Source organism: Lactuca sativa, chromosome 9, assembly GCF_002870075.4.
Source record: "Lactuca sativa cultivar Salinas chromosome 9, Lsat_Salinas_v11, whole genome shotgun sequence".
NCBI classification, from domain to species: domain Eukaryota; kingdom Viridiplantae; phylum Streptophyta; class Magnoliopsida; order Asterales; family Asteraceae; genus Lactuca; species Lactuca sativa.
Window position 1 is genome coordinate 6997896 of NC_056631.2, and position 24169 is coordinate 7022064.

At 35.5% G+C, this 24169-nt stretch overlaps 2 protein-coding genes across 2 annotated transcripts; both read left to right on the forward strand.

The window, feature by feature from the left end:
• Positions 1-1952: 1952 nt before the first annotated feature.
• LOC111886397 (probable LRR receptor-like serine/threonine-protein kinase RKF3) lies at positions 1953-7032 on the forward strand. Its single transcript, XM_023882632.2, has 3 exons — positions 1953-2351; positions 4635-4741; positions 4880-7032. The coding sequence occupies exon 3, from the start codon at positions 4895-4897 to the stop codon at positions 6836-6838; it is 1944 nt and encodes a 647-aa protein (XP_023738400.1). The 5' UTR covers positions 1953-2351; positions 4635-4741; positions 4880-4894; the 3' UTR covers positions 6839-7032.
• A 2261-nt stretch (positions 7033-9293) lies between these two features.
• LOC111886408 (sugar transporter ERD6-like 7) lies at positions 9294-13129 on the forward strand. The gene is made up of 16 exons (XM_023882650.3): positions 9294-9464; positions 9552-9614; positions 9753-9842; positions 9933-9992; positions 10084-10215; positions 10309-10384; positions 10672-10736; positions 10890-10982; positions 11090-11170; positions 11436-11520; positions 11613-11719; positions 11987-12046; positions 12170-12223; positions 12321-12380; positions 12456-12570; positions 12688-13129. The coding sequence occupies exons 1-16, from the start codon at positions 9318-9320 to the stop codon at positions 12801-12803; spliced, it is 1404 nt and encodes a 467-aa protein (XP_023738418.1). The 5' UTR covers positions 9294-9317; the 3' UTR covers positions 12804-13129.
• Positions 13130-24169: the final 11040 nt, after the last annotated feature.

Here is a 24169-nt window from a genome sequence, read left to right on the forward strand (position 1 = left end):
CCAATGCTAGACATACAGGGGTGTCCATCCTACCCATGTCAGGCATACCTGGGTGCCCGACCTACCCATCGGTTTTATTCCAACCGATTACGGGGTCTATTTCACCCCTACCCCTACCACATAAATCATGTATATCACACATAAGCATCAAACAATACATACCACCTTAATAATTATCACAAAGACAATTACTAAGTCATCTCAATACTAGTGGGATGGCATTGGTGCCTTTGACCCACAATTTCTACGAAGGGAGACTCACCTCACTGTGTATGCCGAAATCGTACTCCTCGGTTGGCTCGTAACTGCTCTCCCTAAAGCATAATAAATTTCATAGTCAGTCTTTGGGTCCAAATAGAACTCCCCTATGGCCTAAACTTCTAATTCATGTCCCGATGCAAGGTTTCCTAATCCTTGGCCTATTGGGCCTCTTTCTCCCAAGGCCCAACTCCTAATTAAATTAAAGCCTAAGTCCATCCATTTAAGTTTCAAGGCCCATTAAGGCCCAATACCATATATCCTAGGTCTAGGACCAGAAGCCTTACTCCACAGTGGGTCATGAGGCCCAACAAATCCAGGACCAATCACCCAAGGCCCAAAAATCACGTTAACCGCTTTGCATGCATCCCGACGTACGCTGGCCTTGACCAGAAGCGGGAAACTGACCCGGAACGCGCAACGTACTAGGGGGTACGCCCAACGTTCCTGCCAGTCACCCTAAAGTCCTTCTTTTGACTTAATCCATTAAGTCCCAACGTCCAAAACATAGATCCAGGTCCTTTAAGACGTCCTAGACCATAAAGTTACAAACTTTATATCTTTGCATGCATGGATGGGGGTTAAAACATGATTTAAGTTCTTAAACACACTTTGTGACCATCTAACACTTGCCTGGTTGTGGCTTAACCATCAAGGGTCGATTTTTATGACTATAAATGCTACCAAGAGCTCAAACGGACAAGTCTTGTGGGCTGGAACTACCAGAACACAAGAAATCTCAACTATGGAGTCAAAATGTCACATAAAACACCCTAAAACTACAACTAAGCATCCAATGGTCAAGTTTGAAGCTTGATACCTCAAATGAGTCAGAAAAGATGCTAAACTCATGGATCTACAAGCTCTTCCCACGTTCTTGCTCCTTCTTTTAACTTATTCTTCTTCAAAACCACCAAAAATCACCCAAAAGTGCACCAAATTAGCTCACAAAGCATGCAAGAGGTTTAGGGTTCGATTTATACTCTTTAGGGACAGTGGATGCTGAGGGAATAAGGTTTGGACGGAGTTAATGTCTTTATATGTGGTGCAAACCCTAAAATTTAGGGTTTGCAACTGGACAGGTTACACCCAACGTATGCGAGGCTCCCCCCCCCCCCCCCCCCCCCCCCCCCCCCCCGCGGTTTCGCGCCTCCATCATGTACTCCACGCGTACACTATGTACGCCCAACGTAATGCCTTTCACAAAGTTTCCATATTTAACACTTAATAAATCAAGGGAGATATCTGGTGACTCGGATGTTACAACCGAGTGGATCCCGATGAAGGACGAGGCCCATTATATGTTTATTTATGTATGTATGCTATGCGATATTTGGGGAATTTATTAAGCTTTGTACTTACGATTTTCAGTTTATATTTCAAGTATTTTTAGTTTCAAAAGGAAAAGCTCAAGGAAGAAAAAAGGTTAAAAATGGACTAGTGGGGCCATTTTATTTATTGGTAATCAAATATAAGCTATTGAGGTTATATTTTTGTAAGTACCACGTTTTTGTAAAAAACTCCATTAAATTCTTTTACCATCTTTTTGTAAATATTTTTAAAACTACCATCATTTGGTAAATTATTTTTATAAGTACCACGTTTTTGTAAAAAACTCATTATACATTGCAAAAGTATTGCACTTCTTGTTAGTACATTTGACCCAAAAGTTAAAATTGGATCTAATGTTCCCATTTTGCCCCTGTAGATCGCGTTCACTTTTCTGCTAATACGAACGACATCATCAACTACACGAAGTCATTGACTCCCCCTCCGCCTCCGGCCGAAGACGCCTCCGCCTCCGGTCTCCAATCGACAACGCCGACAAAGCCTTCTCCTCTGGCATCCAGTCGACGAAACTGACGAAGCCTCTTCCTCCGGCCTCCAGCCGCTTCCGCCTCCCCCTTCTCTCCTAATCTTCCTAAATTGGGGGGATTTGGAAGGAAGGAAATCGTCTCTTGATCTTTATATATTCAGATTACATAATTACCCCTAAAATAACTATATAACGAGATCAAATAACACAGCACGTATACAACCACAAGGAGCTTTTTGCGCAATCTTCCAAGCCGCTGGTTCGTCTCTGCAACAAGGTAACTTTTGTTTTCTTCTGTTTTTCTTCCTCAAGCTTCTATTCTTCGTTTATCATCTACTGTTGTAGGATCATATATCAATTGAATGTCATTATTAATGGTGGTTGTTAGTGGGTTTATTTTCAATTTGGCAACAGAAAAGGTAGTTTGCATTTGTCGACAACTTTTTTATCCGGTATATATAATATATTCCTATGAATTACTTTACAGAGCTAGGTATAAATATTTGTTTGATTACTGTTAGATTGACTTCAAATTGGTTTCAGTTTATCCAGTATATATAGTCTACTTCTATGAATTATTTCCAAGAGTAATCCAAATGAAGGTGCATTCTTTGAGTTGTTACTATGAATCAACTTGATATGGAAATCAAAATCTGAATGTTACTCATCTTTTTTTGGTAATCCCCAGTTGTTTTTTCACCAATTTGTAACCCAAGGGTTGACAATATTTTCTCATTCAAGTCCAGATACAAACAGTTTCAACTTTTGTTTTGGATTGGTTAAAAATCTGCCAATTTTTTGCTTATTTGGTCAAAATGGAGAGTTGACAATACTCTCTCATTCAAGTCCAGATACAAACAGTTTCAACTTTCTAGTAAATTCATGTTGTCGTCCATATAAATGCAATGAACCATTATGAGCCCTTATTGCTTTATAGGGCATCTAAGGGTAGAATGGTCCTTTTCCACTAAACTTTTAAATAGACCAGTAGCAACAAATACTCATTTTTGATTATTGGTAGTCATTTGTCCTAATCTACGTTTTCACCATGAAGCGTGGAAAATACTCATTTTTTGTTGGCATGAATAGCATCTGAACATGCACATTGTAGTTTACTAAATTATTTAGTAAAATGATTTTAGTTATCATTAACAATAATATATAAAACTTTTAGCCTCAAAAGATTAGTTAGTTTGGTGGGAAAAAAAAGGTAAGGGTAAAATCGTGAAGTTGTTTTCCTTTCTCGTCCGAAATTTTCAACTTGGGAACACCTTTTATTTTTTATTTTTTTTTAATCTTTCTTCCATTTCATTCGAACTCGGGAACAAGAAAGTAGTTATTCCTTTCCTTCCTCTCCCTTTCTTTTGTCTCCATATTTTCCTTCTCTTTCTTTTCTTTCCTTTAGTAAACTCGGGAACTAGGTGTCAATGAGTAGTTACTGAACAACTGATGATATTAGGTTTTTACTTCATTTCTTTTTTCCTTCCTTAATTTGAAAGTGTGGTTTTTTGGACTCGAAGGATTCATGAGGTGATCGATTTGTTAGGCGATGTTACTCGTTGATGAAAATTGTGGTTTTACTGAAATTGTAGCATATAGATGAAATGTTATTTGCTAACATCATTTTTGGTTTGTTATGGACTATATACAGTGCGAGTCCATCTAAAGTCACCTAGAATACATATCCTTGCGCTTTACAAGACAAAGATAGACTCTGCAATGTCAAATGACCTAACAAAACTCCGCATTTGCTTAGTTGTTTGTCAATCCTAGTACTTACTCAATGCAAAAACTCTACAGATTTTAGTATGAATGTACCACTACATGGGACTTGTTAAGAACTTTCAGTTGTCATATAACGTTCATAAATTCCTTTGATCATTTACCATTTTCATTAATGGAGAATGGTACGATGCTTAGTTGTTTGTCCAAGATAAATTTCTTACTTCCATTGTATTGTTCATCTCAAATTCAGTTGATCAAGTAACATTTTCATTAATGGAGAACGGTATTAACAAATGGGAAATTCTAGAAAACTTGTCAAATCAAATAGTTTGCTATTCAGATTGTATAGACTCTAAATGCGTACAGCTATCTTTGATCTTTTAATTCTTTTACACACAGGGTATCATTGAAAACTCAAGAACTCTATGCACTGGTCTTTGCTACTCGCTACTTGGATATATTTGTTTATTGACTTTATCTCAATACTGTGATGAAGTTAATCTTTGTTTTTACTTAAACTCTATTTTTCAAATATAAATTTATTTGAGTCATTTCAGAAAAAATAAAACAAAAGTTTTATCTATTAGCACTTTGCAGGATACACTCATTACTACTTTACTACTATTAATATGATATTTATCTTACAGTGAAAATACTCCTAAGATTTATATTCTGTAAACAAATATTATCTTCCACTAAATCTCTTATTATTTTAAAATAATTCAAATAGGAAACAAATCAACTAAATAATTGACTAAAACATAAAAAGTCAGCCAATAGGAGGCTGTGATCGGAAATACAGAGCGATAACATACTTTTTACTTTGGCTTTTCAGGATTTCCTGCGGATCTTGGAACAGTAATCTACGCATTGTTACAGATCGTTATTACCGCTCTAAATGCACTGTTTGTAGATACAGCCGGTAGAAAGCCACTTTTATTGGTAACCAAAACACATTTAGCTACAAATTTGGTCACACAAGCACTCCTTTTAATTTCATGTTGCAAACTATTATATTTTTCTTAATTTGAGGTTTCAGCAATGGGATGTCTATTAACTGCGCTTTTGTTCTACTTGAAGGTGACAGTTGAATCCATGGGTATCCACCACCAGCACCTACTTCTACCTTTTCTCTTTCTAGCCGTACTCCCACTCTCCACCAGCTACTACCAGCAGCAGCACCACCACCACCGGACTCTACTACAAAGCAGCAACGTTTCATGTCCTCTGAACTTTGACTTACTCCGTCGGCTCGCTGGCTCTCGTCGCCCTACTACAGCCGATCGTGCAACCGCCTGCCGCTACGCTCAGCAAGGTCTCCGGTTGGTCGAAGCTGATTACCTTCTCCGTACAAACTCTTTCGTGCCACCGTTGAACTCCGCGGAGTCATGTTGGGCGTCATACCAAATCCTGGCTAATGACTTTTTCCCCAATTTTGATCTCCGGCAAACATGCCGCTTCCAAACGAACTGGATTGCCGTCCCCGGTTGTATGAATATAAGTACCCGTCAAGAATTCGAAAGCCATGTTTCTAGATCATCACTGAACCCCGTCGTTTCAGCTTGTAACCAGTCGCTCTCTGGTTCCTCTTGTTCGGCGTGCACCGTCGCGCTTTCTACTCTCCAGGCATCATACCTTAACGGCGACTTCGTCGGAAACCTAACGGACTGCCGCGCTTATCCATTCATCTACGCTGCTGCCTTCGTTAATCCATTCGGCCCCACCGACAGAGGTACCGCAGCATGCTTATTCTCACTTGATATCGCTTTATCAAAATCCAAGAAGAAAAACAAAACACTTATAATTGTCATCGTGGTGGTTATCGTTTCAATCATTCTATTCGGAATTGCAATTGGATTTTTGTTCTATCGGAACAGAAAACTCAAAAGGAATCGAAGAACAAGAAACGAATCCAATACCGTCTCTGCTTTGGACTCCATTACCGGAAGCACAACGCTAACCAGATACACCATTGAAGATATCAAAGAAGCCACTAGAAACTTCTCGAGAGATAACATAATTGGAAGAGGAGGTTACGGAAACGTATACAAAGGCGTTTTACCTGATGAAACCGAAGTCGCGTTGAAACGATTCAAGAACTGTTCGGCTGCTGGCGATGCAAGTTTCACACACGAAGTGGAAGTAATCGCGAGCGTCCGCCATGTAAATCTGGTGGGTTTGAGAGGATACTGCACCGCCACCACTTCATTTGAAGGTCATCAACGGATCATCGTTTGTGATTTGGTTAAAAATGGCAGCCTCCATGATCATCTTTTTGGGGAGTATTCATCACGAGCCAACCTCAGTTGGCCGATCCGTAGAAAAATCGCTTTGGGTACAGCTCGTGGATTGGCCTATCTTCACTACGGAGCACAACCTGCAATCATTCACAGAGACATCAAAGCTAGTAACATACTCTTGGATGAAAATTTTGAGGCTAAAGTTGCTGATTTTGGGCTAGCTAAATTCGCACCCGAAGGAGCCACACATTTGAGCACCAGGGTGGCCGGAACAATGGGGTATGTTGCCCCGGAGTACGCGTTATACGGCCAACTGACCGAAAGAAGTGATGTTTATAGCTTTGGGGTGGTGCTTTTGGAGCTCTTAAGTGGTAAAAAGGCTCTTATTGGGGTTGGGGATGGTGATGGTCAACCGGTTCTTCTAGCTGATTGGGCTTGGTCAATGGTGAGAAAAGGTACACCTTTAGAGGTAATCGATGATAGTATGCCGGAATGTGGTTCACCTGAAATCATGGAGAAGTATGTGTTGGCGGCAGTTCTTGCGTCTCATCCTCAGTTATATGCTCGGCCTACAATGGATCAGGTGTTGAAGATGTTAGACACGGATTTACCAGTTCCTTCAATACCGGAAAGGCCAATTCCGCTTATAGCCGGAATCGAGGATATCGAGAAATCTGTTAGTAGTAGTGGATCGGGTCGTTTGTCTACTCCAAGAGGGTATCAGTCGTTTGAGATAGATGGACAATTTTCCACCAGGAGGGAGCAGCACGAAGGAGCCCGTCTTTCGGGTGGCAGATAGCACACCTCATACAGGTACTGTTACATGATTTTATTCTTATTTTTTCCCACTCGAAACCTTATGTGGTTAAGCTATGAGTTTGAATCATACACTTGTATATTATGTTGTAAAGTAGGATTTTGTAAACAGAGGAAACCCGATCTGATGTCATTTATTGTGCCTTTGAAGGAAATTTCCACTTCGATTCGTTACAATTTGTAAAAGTAAAAGAACAAACAAGTTTTTTTTTTTTTTTTTTTTTTTTTTTTTTTTTTTTAAATTTATCATACTTGGTTTCTTTGCAAAGGAGCACACTAAATACATGAACCATTACCTATGGGTGCAAACTAGAATATGGTGCTATTTTTAAGTAGGGGAATTTGTCCTAAATTGAAATATATTGAGTGCAAACTACAACAATTCTTGGGCATACTTTGTTGAATCTTATGGCATTTCAAAAAAATTGTTGAGCACATCAATGTATTTGATGCATAATCTTATTCCTATTTGATACATTGTACTTTTTTAACTTAATATATTAAGGCAATGTACTTTCCTGTTTTGTTCATTCGTTTGTTCTAACACTTGTTCAACAGTGACATGTCATTAGAGAAGTGTTCAACTACAAATATCTTATATCAACATCAACACTCATTAATAACAATAAATTATAAATTACATGTTAAAATAATGATCTATTATGAGACGAAGTAGCATTTGTTTGTCACATTATCTATAACCATACTAGCCTTTTAATATATATTTTTTGCAGGCCTGCAAAACTTGAGATCTAAAAAAGTATTAAACTAATGAAAATGACAAAAATCTATGCAAATTGTGTATAGATATTTCATATTTTAAAGGTAAAGGATCTTGTATTAGCCATGACGACAACATAACACAACTTGCAAATTACCAACTAATCCCTTTCGAGATCTTTGGAAACTTAATATTTTTATTCCAAAAACTTTAAATTAACTTAAAAAATCTTAATAATCAAAATAAATTCGTCTAAACAATAGATTAGTGGTTGATATGATGAAGAATGCGAAAAATGGAATATTTGTTGAAACAATTTAATTTTATGAGAAAACTATTTATTTTGCCTAATAGAAAGGAATAAATAATATTTCAAACAATTATAATACATGTTTAATTATTAAAAAAACGTGTTAGAAAATGTTTTTTAAGATATTTTTTTATTGGTTTGACATTAATAATGTTTTTTAGAGCAACATTTGACATAATAAATAAGCTTTATAACTGGCTTGACTTAAATACTTTTATTTGTATTTTGGGAAAAAAATATAGTTCTTATTATATATATTTATAAAAACTATAATGTAAAAGTAATAATCTATCTCTTCAAATGAATGAGTATTACTCGTATAAATATATGTATGTATAAGACCAAATTGTCAATGAAAAAACAACTCGCTTCACATATATGACCTTCGACACATAAAAACCCACCTATTAACAAACAACATCAAACACCAAATGCCAAAGAGTTGATGAGCAAATGCATCAAATAGAAAAAAAAAAACAAGAGAACAAAGTTTCAACATATATAACCGAAGAAAGTTAATACCGACAACAAGGCAATAAGCAAATACAAGAATACCGGTACAATACGATACATAAAACACAAACTAGAACAACATAAATAAAGGATCCCAGTCTACTCGGCTACCCTAGTACTAAGACTCCAAACATTCTAATCGGAGGTCATGTCTTCTGAAAGACCTAACTCTTTCATATCTAGCCTAACACTATCCTTCCACTTCCTTTGAGGTCGTCCTCTCCTCTTTGAACTCTCCACTGTCTCCACCCTCGTAATTGTTGCCATTGGAAGCCTCCTATGGATATGACGAAACCACCGGAGTCTACCTTCTCTTAATTTTCAGAGATTGGTGCAACTCCTAAAGAACTCCGAGTTTGGTATTCTGTCGAGCAAAGTTTTACCGACTGAGCACCTCAACATCCTCATTTCTGCGGTTGACATTTAATGTATGAAGCTGAATGACCATTGAAGAGTTTAATAGGTAAAATAAATGTTGTATATAATTGAGCTAATCTATTAAACTTTATGATGTACTAAAAACAAAATAAGTTTTGTGCAATGGAAATCCGTCTAAAAGGAAAAAGTCCTTGGTTGAAACTCGAAACTCCTAATCTGTCGGCGTCGCTATATAGTTTGAGATGGTGGCATGCAGTACTTCACAATAGGTCCAGATAACTGCCATTATATTGATGCACACAAGATACCAAGAAAGAACAACCCATGTGCAAATTTAAAAACATCCGTCGATCTAATCTTTAAACACTACAAACAAACTTGTTTTGTATCGAGCTGTCCATAATATTCCTCTCAAAAAAATAAAGAACAGTTTTTGTGTTGTTTTGCTTCATTTTCATATATAAATGCAACTAGTTCAATATATATCTAAGATAACTAAAGAGCTTTCATTTTAGATCCTAGTTTCTTCACAATTTTGATATGGCGAATACGAATCAAGATGAAATCCGAGCCCCACTCATCGCTCAAACTGTTGATGAAAAACATGAAAGCATCAAGCAGAGCAACTTCATGGTTTATCTCAGCACCTTCGTTGCTGTTTGTGGCTCTTTCGCCTTTGGATCATGCGTAAGTTTTAAATTTTGCACCCTAAAACCATAAATTAAACCTGCTTGTAATTATGTATACTCCTGTTTATGTTTGTTTATTTCTCAGGCGGGTTACTCGTCGCCTACTCAATCAGCCATCACAGAAGATCTAAATCTGTCCTTAGCTGAGGTTAGTACGTTCAGTTTCAGCACACGTGTTATAATCTCTAAATTTTAATTAATAGAGACCGATTGCGGCTGAAATCATATCTTTCTCTATATATGTTGAAGGACTCCACATATCTAATTACAATATGGCTTTTTGCAGTACTCATTGTTTGGATCAATCTTGACATTTGGTGCAATGATCGGGGCGATCACAAGTGGACCTATAGCGGATTTTGTTGGCCGAAAAGGGGTAAGTGCATGCTTAATTAATTTGGGGTTCGAATCTTGTATGTAATGCAAAAAATCATAACCGAGATCCATGCATACATACTGCATACAGGCATTGAGGGTATCGAGTGTTTTCTGTTCAGTGGGTTGGCTAGCGATTTACTTTGCTGAGGTACGTACAATCGTGCCCTTTTGAAATTGTAATTAATTATGCATGGCATGAAACTAATTATAAGAGGTTTGTTTTATTACGATATATATAGGGGCCCGTGGCTTTGGATATCGGAAGACTAGCAACAGGATATGGGATGGGAGTATTTTCGTATGTTGTACCCGTGTTTATAGCTGAAATCGCGCCAAAAGATCTACGAGGCTCGTTGACAGCAGCCAATCAGGTTGAGATCACTATTTGATATAACATATGAAATAAATTTATGTTGAATTTGCGATGTATTATAGTATATAATATATACCATGCATGTATCCAGCTTATGATCGTTGCAGCCGTGTCGCTTTCCTTTGTGATTGGAAACGTGACGCCATGGAGGATATTGGCCTTGACAGGTCAAAACACAAACTATTTATTATTAACTACTCACAATTTTGTATAAATTGTGTTGCATTTTGTGTTATTTAATTATATATTACTCTTTTAAAATTATAACATTAATTTGTAAGTGAGAAAATTAGTAAAATTTGGGTACCTGGCTCTTGAAGCCTAATTAACCGGATCCTATAATCCAGAACCAGTCGGGACCAATTCCTGGTATTTGGACCGAGTACCAGATGAGCCAAAGGTCACTAGTCATGATTTTGTTACTCCTTGAACTGAAATTATTGTATGATTGCAGGAGTTGTTCCATGCATTGTTTTGGTGACGGGATTGTTTTTCATACCCGAGTCTCCAAGATGGCTGGTAAGATCTTCCATATGCTTGTTTTTCATACCATGCATGCATATATCCTAATTCAAAAATTCGATCCGATATCAAAATGGAGTACTATCCGAAGTTGCCTTACTTGTAAAAAGGATCAACATGCAATTAAAACAATGTTTGACAAACGTGCAGGCTAAGACAGGGAACCATAAAGAATTTCAGGCTGCACTTAGGAAACTTAGGGGGAAAGATGCCGATATATCCGAAGAAGCCGCTGAAATCCAGGTTCGTGTTTCATAAATTTGTAACTTTCACCCACCGAGAATTAACTTTTGTTATAAGGCATGTACATAATAAAAGATTTGAACCCATTTAACGTAATTGTACTACAGGATTATATAGAAACACTTGAAAAGCTTCCGAAAGCCAAACTATTGGATCTATTTCAGAAAAGATACTTGCGATCTGTCATTGTAAGCTCATGCATCTTGTTGCCAAAACACACACACACACATATATATATATATATATATATATATATATATATATATATATATATATATATATATATATATATATATATAGTCCTGTCCTGGTCTCGAGTCCTAAAAGTAGAAAATTGCAACCGGCTCCAGCAAGATTGGTTCACAGCCGGTTCTTAGCGAGACCCAATGCTCAGCCTTGCATACAATTACTTAAGTTTACTGTTTTTAATTTGTCTTGTGATGTGAATTGAAGATAGGAGTCGGGCTAATGGTTTGCCAACAATTTGGGGGAATCAATGGTATTTGTTTCTACACGAGCAGCATTTTCGAGTCTGCAGGTATGTTATGTATATACATTGACGCGTTCAACCTTAATTTATCCTTCAATACAGAGGGATAGCTTACGTACTGTACTTTATTTGCTTTTTAGGATTTCCTGCGGATCTTGGTACAATAATCTATGCGTTGTTACAGATCGTTATTACTGCGCTAAATGCACTGTTTGTAGATAAAGCCGGTAGAAAGCCACTTTTATTGGTAACCAAAACACATTCGACATATTAACTACACATTAATTTGGTCACACAAGCACCATTATTGACCCTTTTAATTTCATGTGTTGCATACTCGTGACATTCTAGTTTTTGTAGTTAATTAAATAAAAAAGAAATGGAGTAGATATGACCCAACCAAACCGACCTTGACCAGGCTTTAACTGGACTGGTCCACTAAATAGGCCCAATGTGTCATGTTCGGTGTACCATAACCATGATCCGTTTTAAGGTAAAACTATATTTTTTTTAGGTTTCGGCAGTGGGATTGGTTATGGGATGTCTATTAACGGCGCTTTCTTTCTACTTGAAGGTAACATTTGACATTTTATTCATTTATAACATTTTTTTCGTTATTCATTTTGTAATGAACATTTTTCAGTCCTTAATTAATTATAATGTTCAATTGTATAACGTCTTCATCTTGTTCTACCAGACTTATGAAATTGGACTATCAGCAGTACCTGCACTTGCTGTTACCGGCATACTGGTAACTTTAAACTAAGGCTATATATTTGAAAAACCAAAACTAACTATTAATTTGATATACTAGCTCTAAAATAGTTTTCTTGAACACGTAAACACAGTTATATATTGGGTCATTTTCAGCTGGAATGGGAGCAATTCCATGGGTTATAATGTCGGAGGTACCATTAATTTTTCACATATCTAAATTAATTCCATGTCCATGGAAATAACAACTCTTGCTAATTTGTATCCAGATATTCCCGATCAATATAAAAGGAGCGGCTGGAAGCCTTGCGACTCTGGTAAACTGGTTTGGTGCGTGGGCAATCTCATTTACCTTCAACTTTCTCTTGAGCTGGAGTTCATACGGTAAGTTTACGCCACAATATACACGATACCAATTAAGCAGTTATATACATAGCACCACGTTTTCAGGTGTGATTGTGTGTGTGATTCATGTGTTTTCTTGTGTGATTGCTTTTATAGGGACATTCATCATTTACGCCGCGATAAATGCTTGTGCGATTGTGTTTGTGATAAAGATGGTTCCTGAAACAAAAGGAAGAACATTGGAGCAGATACAAGCTGCCATTAATGGCTAGAAGCGACATAAAATCGACCTCCTTCTGATTTGTTGTTTCACAGCGCTTTTATTTCTTTTTTTTTTTTTTTTTTGAATTTTTCTACCTTTAACGGGTAATTAAGTGAAGGAGATGTTGAGAAGAACCACCCAATCTGAATGCGACCATATATATTTAATTATCTAGGAATTAGGCGAAGGACGAGTCCACGAAATTTAGGAGTGTATTTTGAGACTTTGGCAAGAGCAATCCATGAGACACCTAACCTTCAGTGATATGTATAATATAAGACAAAATTGCAAAAATGGTTATTCAGTAAAAAAAATATGATTTTGGTTAAAAAAAAACGTTTAGCGTTTAGTGGTATATCAATGGTCAATTTTAGATAACTTGTGGAGTTTTGATTCTTATCTCAGTAAATTTAACGATTGTTCGGTTTTTTTAAGCTCACAAATTTACTCTAAGAGATCATTTATGTAATTGTTTTTTTATCAACCGACAAAGACCATTTATGTATTCTTTTAATTTTTATTTAAACCTCATAATCGATTTAATTTTTTTAGTCAATTAAGTCCTTAAAGCTAGAAATAGTACTAATTTTGACCATTTTACTCGGTCAACAGATTATTCAAATTTCAAAAATTACATTTTTGACCTAAATTTTAAATTATACAACAAATTTGGTTCAAAATAACACTTTTGGCCTAGATTTTAATTTTTATTACAAATTTATTCCAAAAATTACACTATTATTCTAGATTTCAGAATTTTGTTACAAATTCAACCTAATTTAGTTTCTTTACATTTCTTTTTTCAAAATATGTTTTTTTTTCTTTATAAAATCATATTTCCACAAAACAATATATTTTCACATAAAAAACCTTTTTTTTTCCTATAAAAACATTTTTTTTAAACATTTGTATGTGAAATACCTATTTATAAAATTAGGTATTTATCAAATACATAAATAAATATAATCCGTTTTATAAAAAAAAAAATTAATACAAACATGTATTATATATATATATATATATATATATATATATATATATATATATATATATATATATATATATATATATATATATATATATATATATATATACGCTTTTACAAAAAAATGTATATAAACACATATTTCATAATATATATCTATATATCTATGTATTTATATGCACACAAATAGGTGTTTTATACATTTTTTTTATAAAAACGTTTTTGTATATATTTTTATAAAACACTAGTTTATATACATTATTTTTATGAAAAACATGTTTGTATACAAATGCATTTATTATAAAATAAGTGTTTATAAAAATATATATGCAAACTAATCAATATATAAAAATAAGTTTACTATGAAATAAGTGTTATTATACATTAATTTATAAAACATGTATATATATATATATATATATATATATATATATATATATATATAGAGAGAGAGAGAGAGAGAGAGAGAGAGAGAGAGAGCTAGGTTCATTTATTTAAAGTAATTATTGTGTTATTGTATGAATAAATGTGGGCCAATCAAAATTTAAAATAAAAATAAATAATTAAATAAATAAATAAGGGTAAATAGGTAATTTGATAATTAATTTCCACAAATAATATCCTATAATTATGGTAGCCATTGACTCTTCTTAGCTGTATTCCTAGTAAATCGCAAGAAACACAAATATATTTATAACATTCAATCGACATCCAGATTCAAAACCCTAAATTGAAGCTAGTATCGTTTTTTCCTTCTTCACTTCTCAAATCCGATCGACACCTCCCAAAATCGCACCTCCTCTTCTTTGCGTCTCCTCCTTCCGGTCGACAGAAGCCAAATGATTGTACCTCCCTTCTCTCTTCTCCAATCGATTGATGAAATTAAAAGCTCCTTAATCTTTTTTTTGAATGCAACAACAAAGGAGGGAACCACCGCAACGGGGCACAAACCTCCACTTACGTCGTTCTACTTCTACTCAGTGTCTACTAGGTTTAGATGATCGATTCATATATCAGATCAATTTTTCCCTAAAACGTCTTCACGGAGCTCGCATTTGGATCCTATCTGAACTCCCAAGACGATGAACAAAGAAAATTTCGGTGTAGGACAACTATCAGATGAACAAAAGGCTCGAATTTCTGCAAATTTCAGAGCTGCGAAGGCTCTTCTTGATCGCAAACGCCCCCGAGATGCCTCCATGGCCTCCAATTCTTTTCCTCGAAAAATCGAGGTTGTGAATGGGGTTGAAACTCCACCGATTGTTAGCAGTGTCAATAGACTGCCTCTTGCAGACATTTCAGTGAACACTCCCACTCCAGTTAGGGATCTTAAGTTAAATTAGAGTGGGTGTCTCAGCAGTTCACGTTTCAAGGTGCCTTCTGTTGGTAAAAGCGATGGTGGTTTCATCTAAGAAGGTACTCAATTGATATTTCACTCTCACAGATCGATTCTTCCTTCACTGCCATGACGCCTGAGAAGGTACTCATTTGATATTTTAATTCCTACTCAAATTATCAATTAAGTTTCATCTGAATTCCGAAGCCATTGTCGTTTTATCTTTTCAATCTAGTTTCTCATGACAAAATCTTCCTGTTAATTAAGCATTTTAAGAATTGAAATGAGCTAATATACTCAAGAACTAATGTCGATTAAATCTGTTTGATATAACAAAACAGGTGACAGAAATGGTGCTGAATGTTGATCTCAAATGCTTCGGCTGCTACAAGAAAGTGAAGAAGGTTATCTGTAAAATCCCCCATGAATTTTTCTTCATAATTACTTGATAAATGATGTTTTATTTATTTATTTAATTTTGTGTATTTTCTTACATCTGAAAATCTTTGATATATATTTCAAAATTGGGCAGGAATGTATTACATAGAATATACACTTCAGAATCCAGGGGTTTGTTTGAATGTTAGATAGAAATCATTGGGGTGTTTGGGTTTGTTGCATTTGATAGAAAACAATGGATGTTTGGATTGGGTGTTTGACAGGGAAGGGAAGGAAATGAAAAGCAGTTTTTTTAGCTAATATACATATCAGAATGCGTAGTTTTTTGGCTAATATATATTGGAATGGAATCAATAATTCAAATTCTGTTGGAATGGAATGACGAATTCCAATTCTGTTGGAATCACAGAAGTTGATGCTTGAAGAACGGACCGCAAAATTGAAACGGAACTCGTTATTCTTTTAGAATGTATTAGTCGTTGTTAGATTTTGATGTAATTATTAACAATTGTTACCCGTATTCTATAAGAAATAATGTATTTTGTTGTTTTTACTCTTCAATTGATTGTTCAAAAATTTGTTATTCTACAAGAAGTTTTTAAATTCATGATAAAGAAATAGGTTCAAGAATATTTTTATTTTTAAATATACTCATAAACATATTCTGTGAGAATGTCCGAATTAAAAGAATTATAATTCGTAAAATCGGATTTTTAAAATTAATAAAATCTATGATCCCTTAAAAATGCAATTTTCCTTTATTAAATCTATATGTATTGACTAAATTATCCTTGTAATTAATTAAGATGATTTTTTCAATTATATTTAATTCAATAATATATATTAATCACTTTCTTAAAATAAATAAATTTGATTGGCCTACATTTATGAATACAATAACACAATAGTTACTTTAAACAAAATAACCTAAGCCTCTCTCTCTCTCTCTCTCTCTCTCTCTCTCTATATATATATATATATATATATATATATATATATATATATATATATATATATTTATGAAAACGTGTTTGTATATATTTTTATAAAACACGTCTTTGTAAACATTTCTTTTATAAAAATGTGTTGTTATACAAATTCATTTATTATAAAATAGGTGTTTATATAAAATGTATACAAATATATTTTTATAAAATCACACATACACACACATATACATACATACATACATATATATATATATATATATATATATATATATATATATATACAAACACCTGTTTCTGTGCATATAAACACATAAATGTATACAAATATTTTTACTATGAATTAGGTGTTTGTAAAAATTTATTTTTATAAATATGTGTTTTCATATATTCGTTTTTTATAAAAATATGTTTGTATACAAATGCATTTATTATAAAATAGGTATTTGTATATTTTTTTCATTAAATGCATGTTTGTATGCATTTTTTTTTATAAAGTTTGGATTTGTATGTATATTTATGCACTTAATAAATACCTAATTTTATAAATAGACATTTTGCATACAAAAATGTTTTAAACTAAAGTTTTTATATAGAAAAAAGAAGGTTTTTTTATGTGAAAATATGTTTTTTTTTGTATAAATATGATTTTTAAAGCAAAAAAACATATTCAAAACAATATTTTGAAAAAAAATGTAAAAAAATCTAAATTTAGGTTGAATTTTAACAAAATTTTGAAATCTAGACCAAAAGTATAAATTTTGGACCAAATTTGTAATAAAATTTAATTTGTGGGCCAAAAATGTAAATTTTGGACAAAATTTGTTATAAAATTTAAAGTTTAGGCCAATGTTTAATTTTTGAAAGTTGGATAATCTGTTGACCAGGTAAAAGGGTAAAAATAAATATTATTTCCTGTTTTAGGGACTTAACTGATTAAAAAAAATAATGACGAAATCGATTATGAGGCATAAACATAAAGATTTTTTTCGTCGATTTCCCTTGATTATATGTTTTTATTCATTTTAGGGTAAATTACACTAATCATTCCTCGTGCACATGACAAAACGCATGTTTAGTCATTATTTTCAAAAATTAACTCGGTCGTCCCTTATTTGGTTAATAGTTGCAAGCTTCATCCCTCGTGTGACAACCCAAAAATTTCCGTTAGTTTAACGTCGAAATTAATAACGTCAAAAATTAGCCAAATTTATCCCGGAAATATTTTTGACCGGATTTAAACCCGTTGGAATATTTTAATTAATATTCGTCAAGCGAAAATAAAAACACGTAAATTATCTTTCCATTTATTTGGAAAAAGTTTATTTTTATTTGCGGCCATTTAACCTGGTAAAATTTTAAACCTCGTTAAACATAAGTATCGGGTAGTCGTATACCGGGTACAACACCCAAGCCCTATATAAGGGTGGGTGGACACTCCTTAGAAGCCTTTTCCCACCTTAGACTCTCTCTCTCTACAAACGGGTTTTGGTCAAAAATCGCCCATCCGAGCCTCAAATCGGTAAGTAAACCTTCCTAGCTTGTTATCTAACTTATCTAGCTTGCAAATTCGTAACTTAATCATCCAAAAACCCCAAGAACATGAGTTTACGGTCTTGGGAGCATCCCAAAACCATAAACCCCTTGGATATGGGTTTTAATGCTCAAAAACCCTTCCAAACCACTTCTCATGCTTAGCAATGGCTTAGAGGCTTACCCGAAAGGACTTAGAACACCAAAATCAGACCAAATGGGGATTAAACATGAGTTTACGGTCTAAGGATGTTCTTAGACTGTAAACCCATGTTCATGGCCCATAAACACCTTTTAAGGTGTTAAACTACCCCTCAAACACCTCCAAAAGCTTCCATGGGTGCTTAGAGCCTTGTAATCCTTCGTTTGATGCACCAAAACATAGGGTTCATGGACAAAATGAGTTTACTATTGTAAACTCATGTGTTTAAGGTAGTAAACTCCCCAAGAACATCTCCTTATACCGTAAACACCTTTCCAAGGTGTTTAGGTGCCCTAAACACTTTCCTATGCTCCTAAAAGTGACTAGAACCTTACATGCATGAGTTAGAACCACCAAACAACGAAAGAAATGGACCAACATGAGTTTACTACCGTAAACTCATGTGTTTAAGGTCGTGAACTCCTCAAGGAGTAGTCTTAGGCCGTAAACTCCTTAAATGGCCCATTTTGAAGCCTTAAACACTTCATAAGCCCTAGAATTGAACCTAGCCTAGTTCCACAAGTGTTATAAGACCTTAATGCATCAAAGAACACACCATCCATGAGTTTACGGCCGTAAACTCATGGGGATAAGGTCTTAGGGCCATAAACTCTATAAAGAGTTTACTCTTGAAGAGTAAACTCCCTATCTAGGCCATACACACCCTTAGATGTTACCCGGGACACTCCTAGCACTTGACCAAAGTGTTTTCCGCATTTTAGGACGCGTATACGTGTTTGATTAGTATTATATTTACTAATTGTATGTAAACATATGCCATCATATGTTAATAGGTCACTAAGTGTGTTAAAGTCTTTACTTGACACCGAGCACCTAACCGACACCTTCATCGGATCCACTTACAACAGGTGAGTTCATACCCCTTAATTAACCTTTTAAATGTTTTACATGCTTTTATGGGGGGGGGGGGGGGGAGGGAGGGGGAATACAAGTTAAAACATGCCAGTTATCATATCAATCACATGTGATTGATAACCCGCATGCACAAGGATTTATTACACTGTCAACTGTTTTACCGAGTATGATACTGTAATTGGTTTTCCAAAACGTCTTTACTTGTTCAAAGCTTTTCTCAAATTGTCTCTCGCGCTGTATGTTTTACTTCAGATTCAGCTACAGCAGTATTTTAAAACAAAGGATTTCTTTACCTATAATGTTTTATCAAAGTTTCATTTAAAACTTGTTTATGAAAGGTTTTCAAAGGATTTCTAAAGGTTTTCAAACATATTTTACAAAAGATTACCAAGTCGTGATTTTCTTAAGTATGGTTTTCCAAAGTTTTCATCAAAGTTTTCTTCCATGTTTTTATACTCCTACTTTGTTAGATACTACTGCTTCATTATACTCCTACTTAGTTAATGCTCCTACTTAGTTAAATGCTATTACTTTGTTAACGCTTTTACTTCGTGATACGCTTTTACTTCGTGATACACTCCTACTTCATGATACGCTCCTACTTGTTAACGCTTTTACTTCGTGATACGCTCCTACTTCATGATACGCTCCTACTTGTTAACGCTTTTACTTCGTGATACGCTCCTACTTGTTAACGCTTTTACTTCGTGATACGCTCCTACTTCATGATACGCTCCTACTTGTTAACGCTTTTACTTCGTGATACGCTCCTACTTCGTGATACGCTTCTACTTATTAACGCTTCTACTTGTTGACACTCCTACTTTGTAAACGCTCCTACTTATTAACGCTTCTACTTTGTTAACACTTCAACTTCGTTAAATGTTTCTACTTAGTTAAATGTATGCCTATACTTGTATAGTTATATAAATAATGTTTAAAGGACTTAGGAAAGCTAGTTCGCCCTATTTCCTTTTCCTCGTTGGGATGTGGTTTGGTGGGATCGGATATCCGTCCGAAGGTCGTTTGATCATTAATTATATATTATGTATACATGTATAGACATATAGGTTTACATCGGTCAGTTATTTGTGAGTCTCTATCATTAGTCCAGTATTTACATCAGAACTCACTACACGAGATGCATCTTCAGGACACGGCCTTCTCCGTTGTTTAGTTGATAACCAGAGTCTCCTGTAGGGAGAGCGGACATTGTGTGTATAGATCTATACGTGATTGACACCCCCACACCCTGACTGCTAGCTACAGTCCACAACCTACCAAGCCAAGGGGTGACAAATGTCACATTCTTTCCGACGCTTGCAGGGCGTCAAGTTCTCTAGTGTCTATCAGTATGGTTACGAGTATCTCGGGGTTACCTTATAATTCATGGCCTTAAGGTAACGGGAATTAACACTGTATTCACTGTTTTTAGACCTTGCTAGACGTATCATTCATTTGATACTGTCTGGGGTATGTATTCACTGTTTTTAGACCTTGCTAGACGTATCATTCATTTGATATTGTCTGGGGTCTGTATTCACTATTTTTAGACCTTGCTAGACGTATCATTCATTTGATACTATCTGGGGTCTATATTCACTGTTTTTAGACCTTGTTAGACGTATCATTCATTTGATACTGTCTGGGGTCTGTGACTCCTTTCGTTAGACTGAGTCAGGCGTGTTGTTCATTCGATACTCCCCTGGAGTCTATGATTTCTTTTGCCTTAGTCAGCAGTATTTCCTGCTGAGGCCTATGTTATTTTCCCTAATGCTTTTACTTGTGATATCCTTCTACTTTCTTTAAAGTCAAATATCGTATTTTAGTAATGATAATATTTTAGGGAAATTCTCTTTAAAACATAACATTGTCGGGTCTTGGTAGAAGACTACTTTTATTTAGAAAATATAGGATTTTCTGGAAAGGGACTCTAATACACTGTTGATTCTAAACTACTACTTTTATTAAAGTTATTTGAATAAAATGACACTAAATACTTATGAACTCACCAGCATTTGTAAAAATGCTGATACTCGCTTTCAAATAACTTGTATTCTCAGGTCAGCAATAGACAGGTACATCCCAGAAGCTTTTGGTGAAGACAGTTTAGTACCAAGCTGCACCTATAATATTACTTGTATTACTTTGATGTTTCTATGTAATGTAAACTATGTAAAACTAATACTATTAATGCAATGGTTGTTGTACTTTGATTACTATACTGCATATGTTGTGATACTTGACATGACGCCATCCACCCCAAAACGTTTCCGCCATTCCGGTTTTGGGGTGTGACACCTCGTTAGTTTAAATTTTCACACTTTAACCCTTACGAGACATAAAATGATTGTTATGCCCGTTTGGATTTCTTTTCTATTTAATTTAATGTTATAATAATTATTATTAGTTTAAAAATAAAAAAAACAATAGGCCCCACTTCATACCTAACCCTGACATCCCCACCCACAATCTCTCTTTCCCATCTTTAGTTAACTCTTCAAGAACCACCGACCACCATTTCTGGACAACCACCACCGGATCACACTTCTTGAAGTCAAAATTCGGCCACTTTTTATGTGTTTTGTTTGTAGCATCCCTTATTCACAGAACCATCAACCAGATTATCGAATATAGTAGTGTGTAATTTGTTGAGATAAAATATGAATTTTCCTTCTTTGTTTGTATTAGAAAAAAGGAAACTAGAAATAGATCATCAAAGATGACCATCATCTGCATGTCTCAAACGCCATACTTCATCGCCACCTTCCCAATTCCACCCTTCTTCTTCAATCAAACTGTAACATCCTCAAAATCATTACAAAAAATTTTCATTTTAAATTTAATAATTATAAAACCATTTGTTTGAAAACAACCATAGCATCAAATCATATCAAAACCAGAGTATCAGTAGTCAAAACATATCATGATAAAACAATGTCAGAGTACAAATCCCAAAAATCTCATATGCGAAAAATCGTGTGTGTGATGCGCTGTTACCGTGTCGGCTCCTTTCCTTTCGAAGAGGAGGTACCTGAAACCAAAACTGAAAACCGTAAGCCCAAAGCTTATTGAGTTCCCCCATCATGCCATATACCATATACATATAATGTCTATCCCTCGTTATCTTTCAACCGGTATCTGACTGGCATAACTGGAAGCTTGACTCCCCTTCGGTATCTTTCAACCGGTACCGGGAGCTGGCCTCCCCTTCGGTATCTTTCAACCAGTAATCAGGGACTATTTCACCCCTACCCCTACCACATAACATACTAGCACACATATAGCATAATAGATAGTGGCATACCAGATAATTATTACAAAGACAATCATTTAACTAACAACTCCTACTAGTGGGTCGATATTGTGGCCTTAGACCCACTCTTACTGGAAGGTAACTCACTTCAATGCCGTGAAGTAGTTAAACTGTCATCGGTGTTGGGATCAACTTTCCTCAAACTCCTACACATAACATCTGTTTTAATTACTCTTTCAAACTTATAACCCCTTTAAGGGTCAACACTGGTCAATGGCCAAGTCAAAGGTCAACACTCTGGTCAAAGTCAACCTTCTGGTCCAAGTCAACATTATGGTTGACTCAACTCGCCGAGTTGGTCTGTGAACTCGTTGAGTTACCCTCTAATTCGCCGAGTTTCTCCTTATGACAGAATCGATACTTTTCGTTTGAACTCTTCGAGTCCTTCCATGAACTTGTTGAGTTCCCCTTCATACAAGTCGGGGCATTTCACTCGCAAATCGCCGAGTTGATCCTTAAACTCGTCGAGTTCCTCTTCATAGATATTGGGACATTTGCCATCAACTCGCCAAGTTCATCCTTAGACTCGTCGGGTTCTTTGATATTCAAGTCCATAAACATGTCCAACTTGTTAAGTCATATTCTAGATTCAACAAGTTTGCTCAGTAACAGAAAAGGTTGGAGAATCACGACCTAACTCACCGAGTCGTATGAGCGACTCGTCGAGTCCCCCATAGTCTAAATCTATACAGTCGATTTTAGTCGGGCTTAATGAATCCAAAACGTAGATCTGGCCTCTTAGAGTTGATATAACACGTAAAGTTACGAACTTCACGTTCATGCATGGGTTATCTAGCTTAAAAGGCCCTAAAATGAGGTTCACAAGTTGCATGGGACTCCCATGGCCATAAAGTTGACACCTTTATGCCATGAAGTTCCTCAAAGGTTCCAGATCTGAAGTCAATACCCCAAAACATGCTTTCATCTATGAATGGTTCCAAAATATGCTCCTAAAAGCCCTAAACTACTCCATGAAGAGATATAGCAATGAATAGTCAAGGTATAGACTTTATACCTCAAATGAACTGGAAATGGAGCACAAACTATGGGTCTACTTGTTTCCTCTTGAGCCCCCAAGCTTCCTCTTCCTTCTCAAGCTTCAAAATCACCAAGAACACACAACAATGGATCAAGAATACTCACAATGGGTTAAGGTTTCGAGTTAGGGTTTTCTAGACTAAGGGAGGCGATGAGGGAGGCCAAAATGGAGTGTTAAGGTCTTTAAATAGGGTGTAAACCCTAAAAATTAGGGTTTCACTATGGCAGTCCTACTCGTCGAGTCGAGGCTCCTTGAATCGTCGAGTAGACTTCATGTCTTGCATCTAAAAATATTCCGTTCCTACTCGACGAGTTTGGGGCCTCCAACTCGTCGAGTCCCATTGCAAAAACGAATAATTATTTTTTTAAATACATACCAGGAACCAGACGTTACACAAACACCTCATTCCACCTTAAAACCCACCACTAGCTTCCTACCACCTCCTTTGTTGGGTTACACCACCATCATAACACCCTTGTCGCACATTTGTTTACCGTTTCAAACCGCAAACAACACCCACTTCAAACCTTACCTTCAAAACCAGAAAACCCACCTTAGTCAGAACCACCTTCATACAACCTGCAACATTCAAATCTATTCATTGCCTCCAAACAACAACTACTACTTGCCTTATACACCCTCGAAGCCAACCATCTCCATCTCCCAAGTTTCTGAACATTACCATCACCAAAACCACCTAGAGCCACCACCAAATCAGCCCCTAAAAACCATCTAAAAGTGTA

Excerpts from the sequence above, each read along its gene's own strand:
- LOC111886397 (XM_023882632.2), top strand. The coding sequence starts at position 4,895 with ATGGGTATCCACCACCAGCACCTACTTCTACCTTTTCTCTTTCTAGCC.
- LOC111886408 (XM_023882650.3), top strand. The coding sequence starts at position 9,318 with ATGGCGAATACGAATCAAGATGAAATCCGAGCCCCACTCATCGCTCAA. Across the intron at positions 10,983-11,089 it reads AAGAAGCCGCTGAAATCCAG|GATTATATAGAAACACTTGA; the intron begins GTTCGTGTTTCA and ends ATTGTACTACAG. Across the intron at positions 11,521-11,612 it reads CAGCATTTTCGAGTCTGCAG|GATTTCCTGCGGATCTTGGT; the intron begins GTATGTTATGTA and ends TTTGCTTTTTAG.